General features: G+C 31.2%; 1 protein-coding gene across 1 annotated transcript in view; it reads right to left on the bottom strand.

Annotated features, from left to right (window-relative positions):
* Positions 1-818: 818 nt before the first annotated feature.
* The window catches only part of LOC143074107 (uncharacterized), a 72,144-nt gene continuing 47,561 nt past the window's right edge, over positions 819-25,401 (bottom strand). The window contains exons 10-15 of the mRNA XM_076249654.1: positions 19,266-19,428; positions 18,461-18,636; positions 17,496-17,731; positions 5,308-5,758; positions 1,306-1,467; positions 819-841 (exon numbers count right to left, since the gene is read on the bottom strand). Coding sequence (XP_076105769.1) covers positions 819-841; positions 1,306-1,467; positions 5,308-5,758; positions 17,496-17,731; positions 18,461-18,636; positions 19,266-19,428 — 1,211 coding nt within the window. The remainder of the gene's footprint in view (positions 842-1,305; positions 1,468-5,307; positions 5,759-17,495; positions 17,732-18,460; positions 18,637-19,265; positions 19,429-25,401) is intronic.

Below are 25,401 nucleotides of genomic sequence, written 5' to 3'. Positions count from 1 at the left end.
CTACTTTCTCTTCTCTGGAGTCACAGACTTTCTGAAAAATCGTCTTAACAACTTTCACATTTTCTCCATACATCATACTCAGTTGCCTACAAGACTGGTAAAGCAATAGTGATGAAAAATGGAATGATTTGAAAGAGCCTATTTTGTCATAACCAAGTCTGAGGTTACCAGTCTGTGCAATTTTGGAAATGCTCAATTGATCACCTTTTTTCATTAATAACTCAAGAAAGTTTTCATCCTGTAAAAGAGGAGACATGCATAATATTTTCACTGATTTGATGGCATCAGGAACTGATGTGTTCAGATTTTCTTGAATGATGCTTGTAATGTGTATAGCTAACTCTTCATGTAAACTCGAATCAATGCAAACGAATGATTCATCACCTGTATCAGTAAATAGTCGGAAATAACTGACTATGCAATTTAAAGAACATGTAGTTAAAATTTTGCCAATCCCTTGTGCTTTTTTTGTGTAGTTTTGGAAGATAAAGTCACGGGTAACCTCTTGTTGCAAGCAATACTGGACATCGGAATACTTTGGATCTTTTTTCATCATCAGTATACCATCTGCTTTCGATTTCTTAGCCATGATTCTTTTTGTATATACATCATTCTCAAAATCTAATTTTTTGTTAAACAATAAAACTTCTGCAATTTTGCACATTGACTTCTTTTCACTATGACTGATTTTTGCATGAACTTCAACAGCCATACAAACTTGGGTTAATATGACATAATACATGTTGTTTTCGATGTCACCTTCTTTTGATAAATTGGACAGATACTTCATAAATGCTTCTTTTGGATTGGTAAAAAGTTCATTCCATAACGATGTGTTCTTCTGAAAAAGAAAAAATAATGCCACAAATCCGATCTGTTTTTCTTCTGTTCTCACCATTTCCTTAATATGATAAGCTGCACGTTCTCCATCAATTCCACTTCCTCTAAGCATATCTAGTTTGGGATAAATTTTAGAATCCAATTTGATTATTTCTGTTGTTGAAAGTAAGATATCACTTGTAAATAACTTCTCAACACATGCTTTGGTGTCTGCTTGAACTGTACTCAGGATCTTTATTCCACTTTGTTTTTCATATACCCATTTAAGTAGCATAAGATGCTCTTTAAATGCATATGTTGATGGAACTCTTCCAAATAAATCATCAAGAAATACTACTACCTGGTTACTAGAGTGGAAAAAACCTAAGCCATTGCAATAGTTTATGTCCGATTCCGTGGTTGTTGAAAGCTGTATCATATCATAATCTGTGTTTACCTCACAGTACCGTTTTATGATTGCCTTACCAATTGTAGACTTTCCAGAACCCTTGATACCTACTAAGATAACAATGTCATTATCTTTGAGTGCATCAGCACCTTTAGTGACTTCCTCAATTTCAATAAATGAGTCTGGGAGTGTTATTTCAACTTGTTCTGTTCGACTCTTTAAATCCATTGAATAAGAATCTGAAAAACAAAACAGTGAACAAATATTTAGAACTACTCTGGGGGAGGCATGAAAGACTGACAATTGACTACACAATATTATATCTAAATTCCCATTTGATTATATATAATTGAATAATTAGGATTTATGATTGTATAACAAAATGTTCATTTTCAGCAAAGGAGTAGGTCCGGTAAGGGCCTATTTTGGCCTCAAATTTCAGGTTCATCTAATAAAAGATTTTGAACACTTTTTAAACTCTTAAGTCGATTCAATAAGTTTATGTAAATGATTAGAACTGATATAGTCATTAAAGACGTCCAAATTCAAGCTTAATTACTAAAAATCTATCAAATATGCCAAAATATGTCACTTTTCAGATGGTTATTGTCAAAAATGAAAGTGACCGCATCCGTGTTTACTCTCAACCTTTATACATGCTATGTTTTATCATCAAATACAACTTACTTTTAAATATTAAGAATGAACACAAATAAAATGCGGCCACTTCCATCTAAGACGGAAGCTGCCTGAATTTTAACTTAAATGTTAAAATTGTGAAGATTTCAGTAAAAAGAAAATCACAAAAATACTGAACTCCAAGGGAAATTCAAAACGGAAAGTCCCTAATCAAATGGCAAAATCAAATGATAAAACACATCAAACGAATGGACAACAAATGTCTTAGCTTGTATAAAATGATGCTAGTACCCTATATGTGCATTGTATTGAAAAAAAACCAGCCTACATTTATGTAACAGATATATCATACTTTCCAATAAATAGCAAAAGTTTACATTTGATCAATTCTGTAAAACTGCTATATTTTTTGGGCCATAAAGGAGTCTTACTGGACCTACTCCTTCGCAGGGCCTTATTAAAAGCCCCCCAAAATGAACCTTCACAATGAGTAAGTCGATTACGAAGTGTGAATACTCTCAAAGTTTACAATTCAAGTGCATAACTATAAATATCTTCATCACTTTAACACGGATAGAATCAGTATATCTGGGAACCCTTAGCATTAAATTTTTGATGAAATTACAGAAAAATGTAGTTTAGGACACTTTGAACCTCTATGTGGTATTATTTAATTAATAATTAAAACAAATACAGGTTTAGATACAGCATTTCAAAGAACCCTATATATTTTCAATTTATGTTATAATCAAACAGTTTAATTTTGAATCCCCATTTGGACCAACTTGAAAACTGTACCAAAAATTAGTTTTCACAGAATAACAAACAAACCTTAGTAAACACAAAAATTTTAAAACAATTTACCAAAGGAAATACATTTTCTTTTTTTTTTATTTTTATTATCATTAACACAATGTCTTTTTGAAAATCTATAAAACTTATTTGTAATAATCTTCAAAATGTCTTATAATGAACAGTAAATTTCTACCTTACTTATACAGTCCTTTATAGCTTAATATCATCAATTCTTAGGAAACAAAAAATTGTGTAATAAATCTCTCAATCCAATCATAAGACATTTACCAGATGCTCTGTTATCTATAAACAGGTGAAAATTAGTAATGTTAGTGTAATCAAACTTAATATATACCAGTATATTTAACCATTTCTGTTCAAAGAGAAAAAGCTCAATCACATATAATTATCGCTTTTGAATATTAAAAAGGGTGATAACTCAATAAGGAGAAAAACTAAAATCGTGAAAATGCTACATGACCTTCACAGGCAACAATAGATCTAATTTTGAAAAAAAAAATGTCAAAGGGGTTTCAAGTTATTGAACAAACCACTCTGCCCGCCGTGCATTGCCAAATCAATAACCAATTTTTACTTCGAAAATCTGGTTAAAAAACGAAGTTGTTGCATTTATTCAAATGTCATATTCTAATCATGTTATCTAATTCAACATTCACAATTTGGTTCAAGGTAGATAAAACAGAAAACAAGAAAATCTAATCTTCTTTACTGATTATGATTAACAGGGTTTATGCTGGCGGCCGTCATTTTCAGATTTCACAAAATAAAAATATTTTTTGTGATTAAAATTCATTATTGCCAAAAAAAAAAAAATATAAAATTAACTGTTATTACAGAGATATGTCTCGCCCTTTCGTAATTTTGATTATGCAAAAGTTGAAATTGAATTGCAATTCTTTAACATGTTTCATAAGTTATGCAAATAATCAAACTCAATGAACCATGACTGCAGTATATGGCTAAACAATCTCCATGTAAATAAAATGTGCCACAGCTAAAACAACTACAAACCATATATCATTGACCTATTATAAGTGGGTCCCTTTGAACAAACATAAACACAAAGTGAACATTGACTTGTAAAAGTTTCAAAGTCAATGAACCATGCAGAGGAGGTGGGGCTATATAATCTCTATGGAAATGCCAATAAATTTGCATACCAAATATTATTGAATTAGCATTAGCAGTTCCCCTTAAACTGTCCTAATCACAAATGAATACATGTTAACTTAGCAAAATATTTAAAGTCAATAGATCATGACTAAGGGCGTGGAGCCAGATAATCTCCATTGAAATGAGATATATGTCAATGCTTATATAACTGCATATCAAATATCATTGATGTAACACGAGTGGTTCACCATAAACTAGACCTAATCACAAAATAATATATTGTTGACGACGCCACCACCAACCCCAGAAAAGCATATCTATGTCTAGCTTTTTGACTCCCATCAAAGCGAGACAAAAACTGTTTGTTGTCCATCTTTTTTTATATTTTATAATTTTCTCCAACTTTTTCCCTATCAGAAAATATTGGGATTTCACCTTGAACTCGCCTGCCATCAGACCAACAATTAAAAAACCCTATATAATCAACAATTTCCAAAGCTTTCTAAATATTTAACTTTAATATTAACTTTATAAAAACTAGGTTTATTCTGAATTACACATGCATCACCTTTCTATATGCCATTTTTTGACCAATGTGTAAAGTCATAATGAAACACTATTGTTTGGAAATCAAGTTCCACTACAAATAATCCCTGGTTTTCTAAAATTTTTAAGTAAGTATACTATTGAGGGCATGACTCCTCAATTTTTAATGCAAAATCATGGACAAGTAAATTTTGGCTAAAATAGTATATATATATATTTATTTTATCACCAAAAGGTTCATTTCTGTAAGTTAAGTATACGACGATATCATAAAAGTGCACAGGTTGAAATCTTAATATCATTCCATACACCAAATATAGTTGACCTATTGCTTATAGTTTGTTAGAAACAGTTATAAAGTAACTATTTAAATAAATACTTTATAACAACATTTTGTTACTGAACAGGTAAATGGGGTCAAGGTAAGATAATACCTGCAAAACAGACATACACACCTTGCAATCATTCCATAAATCAAATATAGGTGACCTTTTGCTTATAGTATTAGATAAAAAGACCAAAATACAAAAGCTAAACTTTAATAACTGAACCATGAAAATTGAAACAAAGTCAGATTACACCTGCCAGTTGGACATGTACACCTTACAATCATTCCATACACCAATTTATAGTAAACCTATTTCTTATAGTATCTGGTATATGGACTAGACCACGTTTGGAAGAAATCCAGGATAGTTTAAGAAAGTTATTAAAAACTCAAATACTTTAACCACAGAGTGAATATTTGTGGACAACGCCGACGACGAAGATGACGAGGGAATGTAGGATCGCTATGTGTTGCTTTTTCCACAAAAGCCGAAAGCTTGACAAAAATGAATCACTTTGTACCCCAAAAATTAAAACATAATTTTATGTGAAAATGCTTAGAGACAAGTCATCATAGAGGTCCACATATACGATTTAGACAGAGAAATTGAAGATGATGCTTTCATCACCACCTATACCTGAAAACAGTGCATAAGTACCCCTTTTTCCGATATTTCTTCTATTATTTTCTATTCCACTCTCCATATTTCTATTCTTTTCATCTTGTTTAACATTTATCTCATCCTGGACTCTAAACTTTTCATCAAATTTTTTCTCAATTCTATGCAACTCAGTATATAAATTTTGAATATTAGCCTTGTTCTCAAGTATCTGTTCTTCTTTTTCCCCAATTTCCTCCTTAATCTCACTTATTTCTACTTGTGAACTGGCAGATTGCTCTTCTGTTTGTTTCGTAAGCTTTTCAATTTTCTTGTAAAGCTCTGTAACATCTTCCTCAAGTTGTAAAACTTGTCTGGCATGTTGTACCATTCTGATTAAAACTTCTTCAGTGGAACTGTCAAGTTTCATTGTTGAAGCATCATCCACTACTTTCATAAATTTATCATCTTTTCCAAGGATCCAAACAGCCTGTCAATTAGAAAATTCAAAACTGGATAACCACCTAACCAAGAATGGCAAGAATATATTAGTAAAACAATTTAAAGTTAACTCAATTTTCAAATTTTTAATCTTAAATCAATTCACTGATTTCTACCCCCAAAAATTCCTTTAAAACTATAAGAACTTTTACCAGATGCCCTGCAGGGCGCAGCTTTATACGACTGCAGAGATCAAACCCTGAACAGTTGGGGCAAGTATGGACACAACATTCAAGTTTGATACAGCTCTGAATTTGGATTGTGATTAAATAGTTGACACAGCATAGGTTTCTGACACAGAATGAATGTGGTCTAATGAACTTTATTTTTTTTTTTTTTGCTTTTGAGCAATACGCTATGCTGTTTGATATTAATCCCCCCCAAAAATTAATGAAGAAATTTTCATTTTAATTTCTGAAATCTAAAATGAGAAAAATTGTACCCCCCCAATTTTTTTTCACCTCCTCCTTTCCCTTATTCAAAAAATAATCTCAATTCAAATCTCTAATGGAGTTTGCAACAATAACTACTCATTTAAATACATCATAAAATATTAAAATATAAAATGACATACAGTCATGGTTAAAATTAATATTAATTAATAGTAACTTCTAAAAATAATTTTACAGCTAATCATCTCAAGACAATCATCATTTCTTAATACATGATTTTCAAGCAGTGTAAGTGAGGTAATCAAACATATGTATAACAGTATTCTTTAAATGGAATTGGATTACCTCCCTTCCACTGCTTTTAAATTGTCAAAATTGTCCTTTAACCAGAAAAACCCTTGTTTTTCCCCCTTTTTTGCCGGTAATTGCTGTTTGATTTGAGCCATAACCCCCATAACCATCCCTTTGTAGTATGGAAACTTGAGGTATAATTTCAGAGAGATTTATACACTTAAACACAAGTTATTGACTGGAAACTACAAAAATGCTTATTTGGCCCCTAATTGCTAAACCTTTGGGACCATAACCCCCAAAATTAATCCCAGCCTTCTTTTTGTGGTTATCAACATTGTGTTAAAATGGTATTGATTTCTATTTACTTATACTAAAGTTCTTATCCGGAAACCATGCGTCTTCGGACGACAACGCAGACGAGGCTGACGATGACGACAACATGGCATTAAATGACGCAAAATTTGCTATCGTATAAAAATCAATATCATAAATGAATTCAAAGAAAAGGTTACAAAGAGCCTAAATTGGAGTAAAAATATATGGCCATCAGGGATGGCGTCGATTACTTTAAAATGTAATCGATTAAATTACAATTACTTTGCTAATAAAATGTAATCAATTACATTAAAATTACACCCTTTTTCATATGTAATCGATTACATTAGATTACTTTTCTATAAGTAATCATGATTACTTTAAGATTACTTATGATTACATTGTATATTGCAATATCAAAGTTTTTTTTATAATTTTTTATCTTCACAAAAAAGCTAATTTTGGTGATTTTTTTAAAAGCCTTAAATTATTCATCTTAATTAAAAGAATTTATAAACAAGGACAGTGTAACATGTGTAATTTGATAAAATAGCTATTACAGACAAGTGCATGTCCTTTCTCTATGTAAAAGATATAACTTTATTTTTTTCTACAAATTTTAACTAACTGCATAATTAACAAAAAACCTGAACAAATAAGGAGAAATTAATTAAGTATAGTTTTATTGTCTGTTTGGACATAATTGACACATCCATTAATGTTTTTACAGGCGTTAATCACCACTTCCATTTTTTTTTAACAAACAATAGGTGAGCTTAAGTATTAAAATTTTATTGTCTTAATAACAATATCAATAAAGTTACAAGTGGTTGATTGTCATAATTTTGTTTGAAATTTTTTAATACTTGATCTGATTAATAATTATTGTCAGGTGAAAACACAAAACAGCTTTGTAACTTAGGAAAGTATATACACTTCTCTTAAAATTGAAAAAAACAGTTTATTTTAATAAAATATATTTTGTACTAATGAAACTTCTGACGTCACCTGTTGTTTACTATGCATATTGTTTGTAATAGTATGCCATATGTATACACTGTACATGTACTTGTTTGTACTGATGAGCCGTAAGGCTCAAAGTCAATAAAGAATAAAAATTAGAAAGCACATATTATAATATTATACACGAATTTCTGAAAAACAAAATTTATTCAATTTGTCAATAAATGATATCTGGTTTTAACTTCCATTTTGAATTAAGTGAGCTCATATATTTATGTCGACCATCAAAGTAAAATTGGAACTAAATGTTTTCTGCATTTAAATTTCAATGTAGTTATGTAAAAATATTGGGTAAACTTATATGAAATTGGAGTTAGTATCAGAAGTTTTCAATCAAGGAAAACAAATGCTTTCAAGGCATATTCTTGTATCATAAGAGCTCAATCTCACAACAAAATATTGGAGAGGCAATTTCCTTTAGTAAACTGTTAACAAAATAAAACACTTGGTTTACAAATTTGTTATATAGATGATACAATTTATCACATTAAACAAGGTCCCATCATTGTCAATACCAGTTTCATGATTTTTCATTCAAGCTTTACATTTTCTTATTTTCATATTGTCTATCAAAAACTATTTTCATATATATAGAAGATTTGTAATCAGCAAGTAATCATATGAATTTAATCTTAAAGTAATCTAAAAGTAATAATGATTACACCTGTTTTTTGCAATGTAATCGATTACATTATGATTACTTGTAATCAGAAATGGAATGATTACTGATTACATAGGATTACACTGCAAAATGTAATCGATTACAGCTGATTATGATTACTTATTACGATTACCCCATGCCTGATGGCCATTGAGTAAGTATATACATTTATCATATACTTAGACTAAATAACATATGATTTTTACTGTATGATAATAGCATAACATTAACGTAAATTTCATATTTCTCGAATTGGTGCTTAGCGGGCTGATATGAAAAGTTTATCACATGCTTCGAACGTTATCACATGCCTTTCCGTAACGTTATCGCATGGCATTCCGGTGATACTCGGCAAATTTCGGAAAATACACCTCAATGCTACGTTTTCAGTGAAAAACATCACAAACTAGTGTACAAAACAATTATTTGGATAGTGGAAAGTATATTGTGTAAAAAAAACCCAAAATAAATGCATTTTTAAAAGTTTCAAACATAATTTAGAAAGTAACTTTTATAAAATTTGACTTTTCCAAACAGTGTTCATTATGTAGATTATTAAATTAATTTTTTTTTGTCGATTCGTCCATATTAAAATGTTTTTCTTCTCTTTCGATGCATATGATAGAAAGATTTCATATCGAATGTACTAAATTTGGGGTCCGACGTTCGTGAACGTTCACTCTTTGAACTTCTATTTGGGAACCACATGAAAGGATCTGTATTCAATATATGAATCTGTTATTTTTCTCCATTGTTGAAGGATATGATAAAAAGATCATAACATGTAATTTTTCATATCGCATGTATTATCAGCCCTCGGTCAATATCAGCCCTCGAGCCATGGGGCTCTTGGGCTGATATTGAACCTAGGGCTGATAATACATGCGATATGAAAAATGCCATGTAATAATCTGATAGTAATATACATGCAACACGAGTTAATTTGTTTAATGTAATTTCAAAGCAGATCTTTATTATTATTTTTTTTGTATGGTAAATAATTATTAGGCTTAAGAAAATCAAAACACTTTATTGCCAAATATTAAAACTTTATAAACATTAATAATTTTCATTTATATTTAAAATTCCTTATTTAATTTCTTCACATTTTTTTATCAAATAAATTGCTTGGGTGAGTGCAGCCTGATATGACCACAGAGGTCGAACCCTGAACAGTTGGGGCAAATTTGGACACAATATTCAAGCTTGATACTGTCTCAATTTGGATTGTGATCAAATTTTTCATATGATATAGGTTTCTGACACACAGAAAATATGGTCAAAAATCTTAAAAATCTATTGTGCAACACTGTGCCATTGAGGGTTTCTTCTTTCTTCTTGAAACTTTTCAAAATTTGAAATTTGAAAAAAAATAAAAAAAATATGAATCCCCCTAAAACCCCCCCCCCCCCCCAAAAAAAAAATATTTTTTAATCCCTCTTTGGAACAATTACCCCCAAACTCAATCTAAGCCTTTGTAGTATGGAACCTTGTAGAACAATTCTAAAGAGATCCATTCACTTAAACACAAGTCTGGAAATTAGAAAAATGCTTGTTTTGGCCCTTTTTTGGCCCCTTATTCCTGCATGTTTGGGGCAATTACCCCCAAACTCAATCCTGAACTTCCCTTCCTGATATGGAACCGTGTGATACAATGTCTTCCTGATATGGAACCTTGTGGTACAATGTGTGAGAGATCCATACACTCACACACAAGTTATTGTCCAGAAACAACAAAAATGCATGTTTTTGGACCCTTTTGGACCTCTTATTCCTAAACGGTTGGAACCATCATCCCCAAAATTAACCCCAACCTTCCTTTTGTGGTATTAAACCTTCTTAATTTTTTTTATAGAGATCCATTAACTTAACTAGTTATTGTCTGGAAACCAAATGTGTCTTCGGACGACAACTCCGTGGAACCTAGTGTCTCGCCTACTTTTGCTGTTAATTAGAGCCTGTGTTGCTCACCTTAGTCTATGTGAATATTCAACAAAGGACACAGATGGATTCATGACAAAATTGTGTTTTGGTGATGATGATGTGTTTGTAGATCTTACTTTATTGAAATTCTTGCTGCTTACAATTACCTCTATCTATAATGATTGGTACAGTAGTTTCAGTGGAAAATGTTAGTAAAAATTTACAAATTTTATGAAAATTGTTAAAAATTGACTATAAAGGACAATAGCCCCTTAGGGGTCAATTGCTATTTCTGGGGCAGCAACCCAACAAAGGGTTGTCCAACTTGTATGAAAATTTGAGAGCAGATAGATCTTGACCTAATAGACAATTCCGAATTGCTCTAAATGCTTTGGTTTCAGAGTTATAAGCCAAAATCTACATTTTACCCCTATGTACTATTTTTAGCCATGGCAGCCATCTTGGTTGGTTGGCCTGGTCAAGCCACACATTTTTCAAACAAGATACCCCAATGATGATTGTGGCCAAGTTTGGTTAAATTTGGTCAAGTTATTTCCAAGGAGAAGATTTTTTAAAAGAATAAATTTTAGAAAATGGTTAAAAATTGACTTTAAAGGGCAATAACTCCATAGGGGGTAAATTGACCATTTCAGTCATGTTGACTTATTTGTAAATCTTACTTTGCTGAACATTATTGCTGTTTACAGTTTATCTTTATCTATAATAATATTCAAGATAATAACCAACAAGAATGTGTCCCCAGTACACGAATGCCCCACTCGCACTATCATTTTCTATGTTCAGTGGACCGTGAAATTTGGGTAAACCCTCTAATTTGGCATTAAAATTAGAAAGATCATATCATAGGGAACATGTATACTAAGTTTGAAGTCGATTGGACTTCAACTTCATCAAAAACTACCTTGACCAAAAACTTTAACCTGAAGCGGGACAGACGGACGAACGAACGAACGAACAGACGGACGAACAGACGGACGGACGAAAGGACGCACAGACCAGAAAACATAATGCCCCTCTACTATCGTAGGTGGGGCATAAAAACAGCCAAATTTCCTTAAAATTACCAATTCAGGGGCAGCAACCAAACAACAGATTGTCTGATTCATCTGAAAATTTCAGCGCAGATAGATCTTGACCTGATAAACAATTTTATGTGATGTCAGATTTGCTCTAAATGCTTTGGTTTTTGAGTTATAAGCCAACAAGAGGCTGTCACAACGACAGCAAACCAGATTTATTAACATTTAGGCCAATTAAAATTAATTGATAGATTTTCATCCCCGCCCGCCCCTCTGAAATCGTCCCGCCCCAAATTTTTTTATTTTATAAAATTTACGATTCCGGATTTCGTTCATTCCCGTTACCGGTAACCGTTAAAATTTCGTTTCATCCTCAAGCTTCCTGTTTCAAATTTCGGTTTTGTACCTAAAGTAAATCTAACAAAAATGATTAAGTCGACCTTTCCGCTGCTCTATGATGACAACACCATCTTCCGAGAGTAAAGATTGATAACGAGAATGACGTGAAATATTGGTGTTACAAGAAACACGCTGTTTCCAAGACTGCAAATCGCGGTATGTCACAAATTTCTGTGATTAGAAAACTGCAGACTTTTTTTATTGATGCAATGACTTTGTCTCAGAAAATTTAAACCGTAAATGATACACAAAGCGCAAGATTCGTGGAAACCATTGATACAGAAAACATGACTGGTTTAAAGATATTGAAACACAAGCACGAACTTGTCAGATTTATTGAATTTAAAAAGTCGACTAACATCATGAACATATGCATTTTATTTATGCAAGCCCTTTGATTTTACCCATGGCTGTCTTTTTATGTTGACAAACAGCAAATGTCCCAATACACCCAAAAAGAGTCATTAAACAACAACTTTTTTTTTATTATAAAGTTCATGTTTTACATGATAATTATATTTTCATCTTGCATATATATAAAGTACCAACCCTATTATTTTCAACACTCTCTGAGTTTTCATTTTATTCTGTACTCATAATAATTGTGTTGCATTGTGTTGCATACCAATGCATTTGCTTCATTGTATGGGAATACAAACCATTGTTTAGAAACCCAAATACATTTGGTGTAGGTAGTCTAACTGAAGAGAGTATTTCTCACACGTTTTTGTTGTTAAGTTTTTAAAGCCGCAATTGGATATATTCATTTAAGGATTGGAAAAATTATGTAAGATTCCTCATACTTGTGTATATAAAAAAGAAGATGTGGTAAGATTGCCAATGAGACAACTACATGTATCCACAAAAGACCAAAATGACACAGACATTAATAACTATAAGTCACTGTACAGCCTTAACAATACATGATATAAGCTTATTATTACACTTGCATATATGAAGAACTCGTCACAAAACATGCAAAAGGGTTTCATATGAAATAAAATTTAAAAAATAAAATCCTCCCACCCACCCCATTTTTTTCAAAAATTTGGATGAAAATCTACTAATTAATTTTAGTTGGCCTTATTTGTGTCCTGGCAATATCACAAGAACCATAACTGATGAATGCTGAAAGTGAAAATCGTCAATATCAAATTTGACCTCCATTTTGTAGTCAGTATCAACATATTAAAATTTGAAAAGCTTAGATTGAATGGTTCATTAGTAAATGCAACAACGTGAATGGAAACGCCATTTTACGATCTTTCAAGAACCATAACTCCTGAACGGTAAAAGTCAAAATCGTCATTATTGAACTTGACCATTATTTTGTCATCAGTAACAACATATAAAAATTTTAAAAGCTTTGGTTGAATGGTTTATGAGAAAATGCACGGACACGACTGGAAACACCATTTTTCAATCTTTCAAGAACCATAACTCCTGAACGGTAAAAGTCAAAATCGTCATTATTGAACTTGACCTCCATTTTGTCATCAGTAACAATATATTAAAATTTGGGAAGCTTTGGTAGAACAGTTCATGCGTAAATGCACGGACACGACTGAAAACTCCATTTTTCAATCTTTCAAGAACCATTACTCCTGAACCGTAAAAGTCAAAATCGTCATTATTGAATTTGACTTCTATTTTGTCATCGGTAACAACATATCAAAATTTGGGAAGCTTTGGTAGAACAGTTCATGCGTAAGTGCACGGACACGACTGGAAACTCAATTTTTCAATCTTTCAAGAACCATAACTCCTGAACGGTAAAAGTCAAAACCGCCATTATTGAACTTGACCTTCATTTAGTTGTCAGTAACAACATATTAAAATTTTAAAAGCTTTGGTTGAACGGTTCATGAGTTAATGCACGGACAACATTTGATTGCCGCCCGCCCGCCGGCCGTACATCCCCAAATCAATAACCGACATTTTTGTCACAAAAATCCGGTTAAAAACTGCATTTTACCCCTATCTTCTATTTTTAGCTGTGGCAGCCATCTTAGTTGGATGGACGGGTCAGCGGACACATTTTATAAACTAGATACCCCAATGATGATTGTGGCCAAGTTCAGTTAAATTTGGTCCAGTAGTTTCAGAAGAGAAAATTTTTGTAAAAGTTAACGACGCCGGACGACGACAGACGACGGAGGCAAAGTGATGGGAAAAGCTCACTTGGCCCTGTGGGATAGATGAGCTAAAAATGAGGTAAAAAATCAATAAAAATATTCCTCTTGATACTATCTTTTGATTGTAAGAAGCTTCTGTCCAAGTTTGATAAAAATCCAGGATAGTTTATGAATCTAATAAATGTTTTAAAAACTTTAACTGCAGACTGTATGTAATGTTAACTGGAAGAAAAACAATTTATAAGTAAAATACAGATAAACAGGTACAAAATTTTAACAAAATATCCTTTTAGATACCAGCTTTTGATCATAAACAAGCTTCTGTTGAAGTTTGGTACAAATCCAGGATAGTATATGAAAATTATTAAAATTTTAAAAACTTTAACCTCAGAGTGAATGTATTGTTTCCTGGCAGAAAAACTAAGTCCATTTATAAGAAAAATAAAGAAAAAATGGATTTTATTTTACAAAAAATTTACTTCTGGATACTATCTTATGATCCTAAACAAGCTTCTGTCAAAGTTTGGTACAAATCAAGGATAGTTAAACAGGTTGGGCTCAAGTCATGAAACATGGGGTGATCCCAAGTTTATGGGATAAACACGTTTTTCTGGGGTCGAAAAAACCCACAAAACTGGGGTAAAAAACTTTGTACATAAATTTCACAGCAACTGAGAACCAGATGCTCCGCAGGGCGTAGCTTTATACGACCGCAGAGGTTGAACCCTGAACGGTTAGGGCAAGTATGGACACAACATTCAAGCTGGATTCAGCTCTAAATTTGGATTGTGATTAAATAGTTGACACAGCATAGGTTTCTGACACAGAATGAATGTGTTCTAATGAACTTAAAATTTTTGTTTCTCTTAGAGCAATTCACTATGCTGTTGAATATTAATCCTCTCAAAAAAATGTTTGAAGAAATTTTCTTTTTTATTTATGAAATTTCAAATGAGAAAAATTGAACCCAATTTTTTTAATCACATCCCCCTTTCCCTTATTCCAAAACTAATCTCAATTAAAATTTCTAATGGAGTTTGCAACAATAACTACTCATTTAAATACATCATAAAATATTAAGATGTAAAAAAACTGCTTGTTATCACTGAACATTGGTAAAGATTATTTTAATTTATCAGTTGGTAGTAAAAAGTGAATATACATTGTATATTGTATATAACAAAGATTTAAGTTGATTCTGGACAAAGAAAGATAACTCCAATTAAAAAAAAATCTTGCTATTGCACAATATTTTGCAATTAGATATTTCTTGCTTACTATTCTGGACAAAGAAAGATAACTCTAATTAAAAAAAAAATTGATATTTCACAATATTGTGCAATTAGATATTTCTTGCCATTGCGCAATACTGTGCAATTGAAAAGACTTGCTATTACACAATACTTAATATAATAATTTTAGATCCTGATTTGGACCAACTTGAAAACTGGGTCCATAATAAAAAATCTAAGTACATTTTTGGATTCAGCATATCAAAGAACTTCAAGATTTCAATTTTTGTTAAAATCAGACTAAGTTTAATTTTGGACCCTTTGGACTTTAGTGTAGACCAATTTGAAAACAGGACCAAAAATGAAGAATCTACATACACAGTTAGATTTGGAATATCAAAGAACCCCATTTATTCAATTTTTGATGAAATCAAACAAAGTTTAATTTTGGACCCCGATTTGGACCAACTTGAAAACTGGGCCAATAATCAAGAATCTAAGTACATTTTTAGATTCAGCATATTAAAGAACCTAACTGATTCATTTTTTGTCAAAATCAAACTAAGTTTAATTTTGGACCCTTTGGACCTTAATGTAGACCAATTTGAAAACGGGACCAAAAGTTAAGAATCTACATACACAGTCATGACAGTTAGATTCAGCATATCAAAGAACCCCAATTATTCAATTTTGATGAAATCAAACAAAAGTTTAATTTTGGACCCTTTGGGCCCCTTATTATGTTGGGACCAAAACTCCCAAAATCAAACCCCACCTTTCTTTTATGGTCATAAACCTTGTGTTTAAATTTCATAGATTTCTATTTACTTATACTAACGTTATGGTGCGAAAACCAAGAAAAATGCTTATTTGGGTCCCTTTTTGGCCCCTAATTCCTAAACTGTTGGGACCTAAACTCCCAAAATCAATACCAACCTTCCTTTTGTAGTCATTAACATTGTGTTTAAATTTCATTGATTTCTATTTACTTAAACTAATGTTATTGTGCGAAAACCAAGAATAATGCTTATTTGGGCCCTTTTTTGGCCCCTAATTCCTAAACTGTTGAGACCAAAACTCCCAAAATCAATCCCAACCGTTCTTTTGTGGTCATAAACCTTGTGTCAAAATTTCATAGATTTCTATTAACTTAAACTAAAGTTATAGTGCGAAAACCAAGAAAATGCTTATTTGGGCCCTTTTTGGCCCCTAATTCCTAAAATGTTGGGACCAAAACTCCCAAAATCAATACCAACCTTCCTTTTGTGGTCATAAACCTTGTGTTAAAATTTCATAGATTTCCATTCACTTTTACTAAAGTTAGAGTGCGAAAACTAAAAGTATTCGGACGCCGGACGACGACGCCAACGTGATAGCAATATACGACGAAAATTTTTTCAAAATTTGCGGTCGTATAAAAAGCGCACAATGTCAGCTGTTGCGGTAATTTTTATCCAACATGAACTTTTGTTTACCTTAAGAAGTTTGCCATTGCTCTATTTATTCTTTTGTGTAAGTCTCAGGGTAAATGGGCTTCATAACCGGAAGTGTAAAAATCAAGCCATTTATCAATAATATCATATCATTTCTTTACTTTCTAGACAAATTGTCTTTCTTACTAACTTTGTCAACTAACATTACTCCATCTTGAACAACAATGCATGTGCATTATGAAACAAAGCTTTCTTCAGTCACATAATGGAAGGGCAGACTCGAAAATTACTGAACTAATATATTGATATGTTTTCCGTCCGTGGTAATTTTTTCAAAAAAATCGGTGGTTATGCATTTTTTTCATCCAACTTGAAAGATACCCATGTCGTCGACTTGATAACTAATTGTTCTGCTTAACTATGTACTAGATAAATTGAAAACATATGCAAATGATGTTTTTAAAATAAAACACCTCGTTATTGAGAAGAAAATTGCAATTTTGTTTGTTTCTATTAACTTTAAAAAAATTTGTCACCATAGTAAACAATACAGTAAACATTTATCGCCTTCTCTAACAAAGAGCTTCGATTCTTTTGTTCTATTTCAACCTGGTTTCCGACTGCCTATGATTGGTTCTCATTCTGAATATGCATGACACATTTGCCGATGGGCATTATGAAAACAATCAATTTTCTTTGAAAGACACCGTTCAAGGCTTTGAAAGTTTCCCCAAGTAAAATTTCAGATAAAGATTATTGAAAGAGTTCATGGAAGATTAGTTAAGACAAATTAGCTCCACCAGCACAATTGAAAGCAAAGATATCTCTATTAAAGCTGAATAGAAAACTGACAGTTTAAAAATATTTCTTCGTTCTTACATTTTCTAAGTTGCTCCATAGACTATCAAACTCATGCTCATCCATTTTGGCATCACTGGCATGTGCTAATTCATTTCTATAATGCTTGATGGTTGCTATCTGAGCACCATCACTAATATCATCCTTTGATGGTAGAACATCATATCCATTCTTTGGTGGTTTCACATTTGAATCCTTTCTTAAAAGTGTTATCAGTAAAGACAGATCAAAGCATTCGGATGACACTGGTTTTGAACCTGTAATCAAATAACGCATGTAACAATATGTAATCAAAAAGTAGTATTCTTATCAAACATTTATTAATGACATCACATATTTATATAAAATGATGAACCATTTCATGTTTAATGCATTCTAACATTTCTGTTCATCAGGTCACACACTTGGCTATATAGTTCTTATTTAACCCTGTATTAGAATTTTTTTGTAGAAAGTCTTCTGATCATCCAGTTCTGTGTTTTAACAGATTTTAACAAGTAGCTTCAGAATAGGATTTAGAAATGTTGCAAATCACAATCACAGTTTGATGAGGTTGCCATTTTTGTTAAATTTTTGCTTTCAAATGAGTAATATTTGAGTAAGACCTTTTCTTCTTTTCTTGTATAGTTTGTTAAAATTAGCAGAGAAGTTTCAGTGAAGATGGAAAATGGAATTCTAATACAGGGTTAAATAAGAACTATACAGCCAAGTGTGTGACCTGATCAACATCAAATAAGGAAATTCTTTATTAACCCCCTGCCAAACACATACTTACTCTTGTAATATCTTTTGAAATTATTTTTTGAAAATTGGCCAATCAGAATCAATTGCCTTTGGCAGCCATGTTTTAATCTGCTTGTTAAATTATTTTTTTAGAGGAGAAAATGAAAGAACGAAAAGTTGATTAAAAGACATTTGATGGCCCACCAATTAGCTGGATTAACATTATGGTTATTGATTTCTAGTTCATTCTAAATGAAACTTACCTCTTATTATTCTAAAGCTAAAAGCCTCCAAACTTGTTGTCAATGCTAACTCCAATTTCCCAAGAGTAATGAGGTTTTTAACAGGCTGACATAGCTGCATGTACACATTATTTGTACAATCCTTAGAAATTACATCTATAATTACAACAGTTGAGTTTGTTCCAGATAGTCCTTTTCTAAAAATGTACAGTAATTAAAATTAATTTTTGAAATTGGAAGATAACTCCAATTAAAAAAAAATTTTGTTTAACAATTATACAATTGATATTTTTAGAACAAATATTAGATTCCTTTTTTTCCATTTGTAAAGGAGCATAAAACAGTTGTGTTTTTAAGTTTCAAAATATTTGGTCAAACTTAAGTAAGAGAACGGAAACTAAAAATTTTGCAATTTTTCCATTTATAAAAAAGAGCATAACTCTAGAACGGTTAAAGTGACGCCACCAAAATTGAAACTTGACCTGCGTTTTGTGGTAATTAGCATTGTATATAAGTTTAATAACATTTGGTTGAGGCAAACTCAAGTTAGAGAATGGAAACCAATTTTGGGACGTACAGACGGACAAGGGTAAAACTTAATGCTCCCTCCGCTACAGCGAAAACTCTTCACTGCCTTACATAATAAATTAACAATACTGATATATTACAAACTAAATCAACAGAAAATTCTTAAAGTTGACAGCAGTCTACTATAGTTCCCCTTCACCTAATAATAAAAGTCCAGGGGATAGAAATCTGTCCTTGATCAGTAATGGCAAGCTTATCACAATTGTCTATACTTATCAATATTTTCATATCTACTCACTGACACTCAATCACATTAAATTCCTGCTTTCCAGGAACTTTATCATACTGTGTTCTCAGAACAGTCTGGACAAACTTGGAAAAGGCAAGATATTCTGCACTGTGTTTTTTCTTTAATTCATCTGTGAATGTCTTTTTTACATTCAAAGTGACTTGATAGAAAACTGAAATGTTAATGAAAAAGAAATCTTAGTACCAAAGAGCGTAAAGACATTCTCCATAATGCAAGTGAAAATGAACAAAGAAACTTTGGTAAAAAGAAACTAGAGGCTCTTAAGAGCCTGTGTCGCTCACCTTGGTTTATGTGCATATTAAACAAAGGAAACAGATGGATTCATGACAAAATTGTGTTTGAGTGATGGTGATGTGTTTGTAGATCATACTTTACTGATCATTTTTGTTACTTACAATTTTCTCTATCTGTAACGAACTTGGCCCTTTAGTTACAGAGGAAAAAACTTTGTAAAAACTTACCAAAATTTACCAAATTAATGAAAAATGTTAAAAATGACTATAAAGGGCAATAACTCCTTAAGGGGTCAACTGACCATTTTGGTCATGTTGACTTATTTGTAGATCTTAATTTGCTGAACATTATTGCTGTTTACAATTTATCTCTATCTATAATAGTATTCAAGATAATAACCAAAAACGGCTAAATTTCTTTTAAAATTACCAATTGGGGGGCAGCAACCCAACAACCAGTTGTCCAATTCATCTGAAAATTTCAGGGCAGATAGATATTTACTAGATAAACAAGTTCACCCCTGTAAGATTTGCTTTAAATGCTTTGGTTTCAGAGTTATAAGCCAAAATCTACATTTTACCCCTTATGTTCTATTTTTAGCCATGGCGGCCATCTTTGTTGGTTGGCCGTGTCACCGCACACAGTTTTTTTAACTAGATACCCTAATTATGATTTTGGCTAAGTTTCGTTAAATTTGGTCCAGTAGTTTCAGAGGAGAAGATTTTTGTAAAAGATAACAAAAATTTATGAAAAATTGGTAAAAAATGACTATTAAGGGCAATAACTCCTTAAGGGGTCAACTCATCATTTTCATCATGTTGACTTATTTGTAGATCTTACTTTGCTGAACATAATTGCTGTTTAAAGTTTATCTCTATCTATAATAATTTTCAAGATAATAACCGAAAACGGACAAAATTTCCTTAAAATTACCAATTTAGGGGCAGCAACCCAACAACCCATTGTCTGATTCATCTGAAAATTTCAGGGCAGATAGATCTTGACCTAATAAACAATTTAACCCCAAGACAGATTGCTCTAAATGCTTTGGTTTCAGAGTTATAAGCCAAAATCTACATTTTACCCCTTATGTTATGTTTTTAGCCATGGCGGCCATCTTGGTTGGTAGGCTGGGTCACCGCACACAATTTTTAAACTAGATACCCTAATTATGATTTTGGCTAAGTTTCATTAAATTTGGTCTAGTAGTTTCAGAGGAGAAATTTTTGTAAAAGATAACAAAAATTTATGAAAAATTGGTAAAAAATGACTGTTAAGGGCAATAACTCCTTAAGGGGTCAACTGATCATTTTGATCATTTGACTTATTTGTAGATCTTACTTTGCTGAACATAATTGCTGTTTAAAGTTTATCTCTATCTATAATAATTTTTTAAATAATAACCGAAAACAAACAAATTTCCTTAAAATTACCAATTCAGGGGCAGCAACCCAACAACCCATTGTCTGATTCATCTGAAAATTTCAGGGCAGATAGATCTTGACCTAATTAACAATTTTATTTTGGCTTTAAATCATTTTCATTTTCTCACGAGATAAACCCAAAGATCATTTTCTGTTAAGAAAAGGTCTAGTTAACCAGTTAGCGTTTTTGGTATTTGATATTCTGTCCTTTCCGATGTTAATCTGTTTAATCATTGACAACACTTATCTTATTAAGCATTTTGCACTCCAGATACAGATTCTGATATAGCTACTTAATCCTCTGCATAAAGACAAGACCATTGTAGGCGTGTTGGATCACATTTGAGGTCAAACATTTCATCCAGTTCATTATTATCGTAGGTGGAGCATAAAAATATTATCTAAACAACTAGAACCAGGTGCTCCGCAGGGCGCAGCTTTATACGACCCCAGCGGTTGAACCCTGAACAGTTGGGGCAAATTTGGTCACAATATTCAAGCTTGACTCTGTCTGAATTTGGATTGTGATCAAATTTTTGACATAATATAGGTTTTTGTCACAAAATTAATGTGGTCAAAGATCTAACAAATCTATTGCACAATACTGTACAATTGAAGATTTCTTCTTGAAACTTTTCAAAATTCGAAATTTAAAAAAAAATTTAAAAAAAAGGAAGCCCTCAAAAAATGGTAAACAAAACCCCCCCCCCCACTTTTTGAAACCCCCTTGGAGCAATAACCCTTAAACTCAATCCCATGCTTTCCATTGCAGCATTGAATCTTGTAGTACAATTTCAGAGAGATCCATACACTTAAACACAAGTTATTGTCATGATTGTTTGGAAACTAGAAACATGCTTCTTTTTGGCACTTTTTGGGCCCCTAATTCTAGCATATTTTGGGCAATCAACCCAAAACTTAATCCCAGCCTCCCCTTTGTTATATGGTACAATTTCAGAGAGATCCATACAATTACACATAAGTTATTGTCTTGAAACTAGAAAAATGCTTGTTTTGACCCCTTTTTGGCCCTCAATTCCTAAACTTTGGCCCCATAACCCCTAAAATGATTCCAAACCTTCTACTTGTGGTTTTAAACATTGCGGTATGGTTTCAGAGCAATTGAAATACTTCTACACAAGTTATTATCCTGAAACTAGAAAAATGCTTGTTTTGGGCCCCTCATTCCTCATCAGTTAGGACCATCATCCCCAAAATCAATCCCAACCTTCCTTTTGTGGTATTGAACCTTCTGAAAAAATTTCATGAAGATCTATTCACTTAAACTTAAGTTATTATCCGGAAACCAATGTGTCTTGGGACGACACAAAGACGACGACATCATACCATTATACGATCCCAAAAATAATTTGGGGTTTTATAAAAAGCTTTACCCCTGTAGTTGGAAGGATCATTAAAACACCATCCTTTAAACATAGGCTTAATGATATTTTCCCTCTATGTAGAAAGAAAGATTAACTTTTAAATAAAAAATCAACACATATATATATGACACTATGATCATTTTGTTTGTTAAACCATCACAAACAGCAGTTTTTTTAACTTTAAGTCTTTAACAACCTCGTACACCTCATCCGCAGTAATACTATCATTTAAACAATCATTATTACAATTAATGCTACTAATTTTTTCAGCAAAATTTTTACAAAGTTGAAAATTCATTATGTTTTAGTACTTCAGCCATTCATCATGTGAAATATTAAAGCTAGGGTCTTCCTTCACTTTGTCCTTTAATAGTAGGATAGTTTTTTAATAGGTCTCATATATTTTTTAGTCTTTTGTTTATAGATAGGTCTCATATATTTTTAAGTATTTTGTTTATAGATAGGTCTCATATATACTTTAGTATTTGGTTTATAGATAGGTCTCATATATTTTTAAGTATTTTGTTTATAGATAGGTCTCATATATTTTTAAGTATTTTGTTTATAGATAGGTCTCATATATTTTTAAGTATTTTGTTTATAGATAGGTCTCATATATTTTTTATTATTTTGTTTATAGATAGGTCTCATATATTTTTAAGTATTTTGTTTATAGATAGGTCTCATATATTTTTAAGTATTTTGTTTATAGATAGGTCTCATATATTTTTTAGTATTTTGTTTATAGATAGGTTAGATAGGTCTCATATATTTTTAAGTATTTTGTTTATAGATAAGTCTCATATATCTTTTAGTATTTTGTTTATAGATAGGTCTCATATATTTTTTAGTATTTTGTTTATAGATAGGTCTCATATATTTTTTAGTATTTTGTTTCTAGATAGGTCTCATATATTTTTTAGTATTTTGTTTATAGATAGGTCTCATATATTTTTAAGTATTTTGTTTATAGATAGGTCTCATATATTTTTTAGTATTTTGTTTATAGATAGGTCTCATATATTTTTTAGTATTTTGTTTATAGAAAGGTCTCATATATTTTTTAGTATTTTGTTTATAGATAGGTCTAGTATGTTTTTTTAGTATTTTGTTTATAGATAGGTCTAGTATGTTTTTTTAGTATTTTGTTTATAGATAGGTCTAGTATATTTTTTTAGTATTTTGTTTATAGATAGGTCTAGTATATTTTTTTAGTATTTTGTTTATAGATAGGTCTAGTATGTTTTTTTAGTATTTTGTTTATAGATAGGTCTAGTATGCTTTTTTAGTATTTTGTTTATAGATAAGTCTAGTATATTTTTTAGTATTTTGTTTATAGATAGGTCTAGTATATTTTTTTAGTATTTTGTTTATAGATAGGTCTAGTATATTTTTTTAGTATTTTGTTTATAGATACGTCTAGTATATTTTTTAGTATTTTGTTTATAGATAAGTTTAGTATATTTTTTAGTATTTTGTTTATAGATTTTTTTAGTATTTTGTTTATAGATAGGTCTAGTATGTTTTTTTAGTATTTTGTTTATAGATAGGTCTAGTATGTTTTTTTAGTATTTTGTTTATAGATAGGTCTAGTATATTTTTTTTAATTTTTGTTTATAGATAGGTCTAGTATGTTTTTTTAGTATTTTGTTTATAGATAGGTCTAGTATATTTTTTTAGTATTTTGTTTATAGATAGGTCTAGTATATTTTTTTAGTATTTTGTTTATAGATAGGTCTAGTATGTTTTTTTAGTATTTTGTTTATAGATAGGTCTAGTATATTTTTTAGTATTTTGTTTATAGATAAGTGTAGTATATTTTTTAGTATTTTGTTTATAGATAGGTCTAGTATATTTTTTAGTATTTTGTTTATAGATAAGTCTAGTATATTTTTTAGTATTTTGTTTATAGATAGGTCTAGTATGTTTTTTTAGTATTTTGTTTATAGATAGGTCTAGTATATTTTTTAGTATTTTGTTTATAGATATGTCTCATATATTTTTTAGTATTTTGTTTATAGATAGGTCTAGTATGTTTTTTTAGTATTTTGTTTATAGATAGGTCTAGTATGTTTTTTTAGTATTTTGTTTATAGATAGGTCTAGTATGTTTTTTTAGTATTTTGTTTATAGATAGGTCTAGTATGTTTTTTTAGTATTTTGTTTATAGATAGGTCTAGTATGTTTTTTTAGTATTTTGTTTATAGATAGGTCTAGTATGTTTTTTTAGTATTTTGTTTATAGATAGGTCTAGTATGTTTTTTTAGTATTTTGTTTATAGATAGGTGAAACATCTAAGACTAGCTTCTTTAGATAGTAATTTAATAATGGCTGTCTCAAAACAATATACAAATAATGCTGTAGCAACGTAACGTTATAATAAGAGTTGCGGATGTGTATGATATGAGTTCCCGGGTTAATCTGGATACTACATTCCTCCTTAACTTATATAAAAAAATAGAAGTTTGAAATTAAATAAATAAAAAGTATTTCACTTTGTTTGTGTTGTCTTTGCCGATTAGCCGTCTGTATAAATTCACTTGTATTTTCATATCATTGTCAGTTTATCTCCGTGACATAATGTAGTCATTAAAATGTTCTGGTACCCTACGTTCGCGTTGGGGTCTCTGATTTGACAATTGATTTAAACTTTGTTCATTGTTAATATTATTCTTTTGTTCTGTATTCCTTAGCAGTTCCTCTCTCCAATCTGCCCCCTCCCGCGCCTGTCTTGCGGGGGGCCCATATTCTGTATCCTCTGCCCCCTCCCGCGCCTGTCTTGCGGGGGCCCATATTCTTCTTCTTTTACCAGTTTGTTTGCTATTTTAAATTTACTAGCATCCCTACGAATCTCTCTTCCATCTGTTACTCTTCTTGCACCTATGGTTGAGCCATTTACTACAAAAACTACATAGAATGCTGGTTCATATGCTGTTGTCCATTTGTCTCTCTTGTTTTGTTCCAATAACACATAATCGCCTATCTTTAAATTGTGTTTTCTGGTATTTCTGTTCTCAGCTTGATGTTTTATTTTGTCTTTGTAAGATTTGTCTTTTTCATTAATTTTTTTATCATTTGCAAT

Source organism: Mytilus galloprovincialis, chromosome 5 (genome assembly GCF_965363235.1).
Source record: "Mytilus galloprovincialis chromosome 5, xbMytGall1.hap1.1, whole genome shotgun sequence".
Classification (NCBI taxonomy): Eukaryota; Metazoa; Mollusca; class Bivalvia; order Mytilida; family Mytilidae; genus Mytilus; species Mytilus galloprovincialis.
The sequence above is the reverse complement of the archived record's forward strand: the minus strand, read 5'-3'. Positions and strand labels throughout refer to the sequence as shown.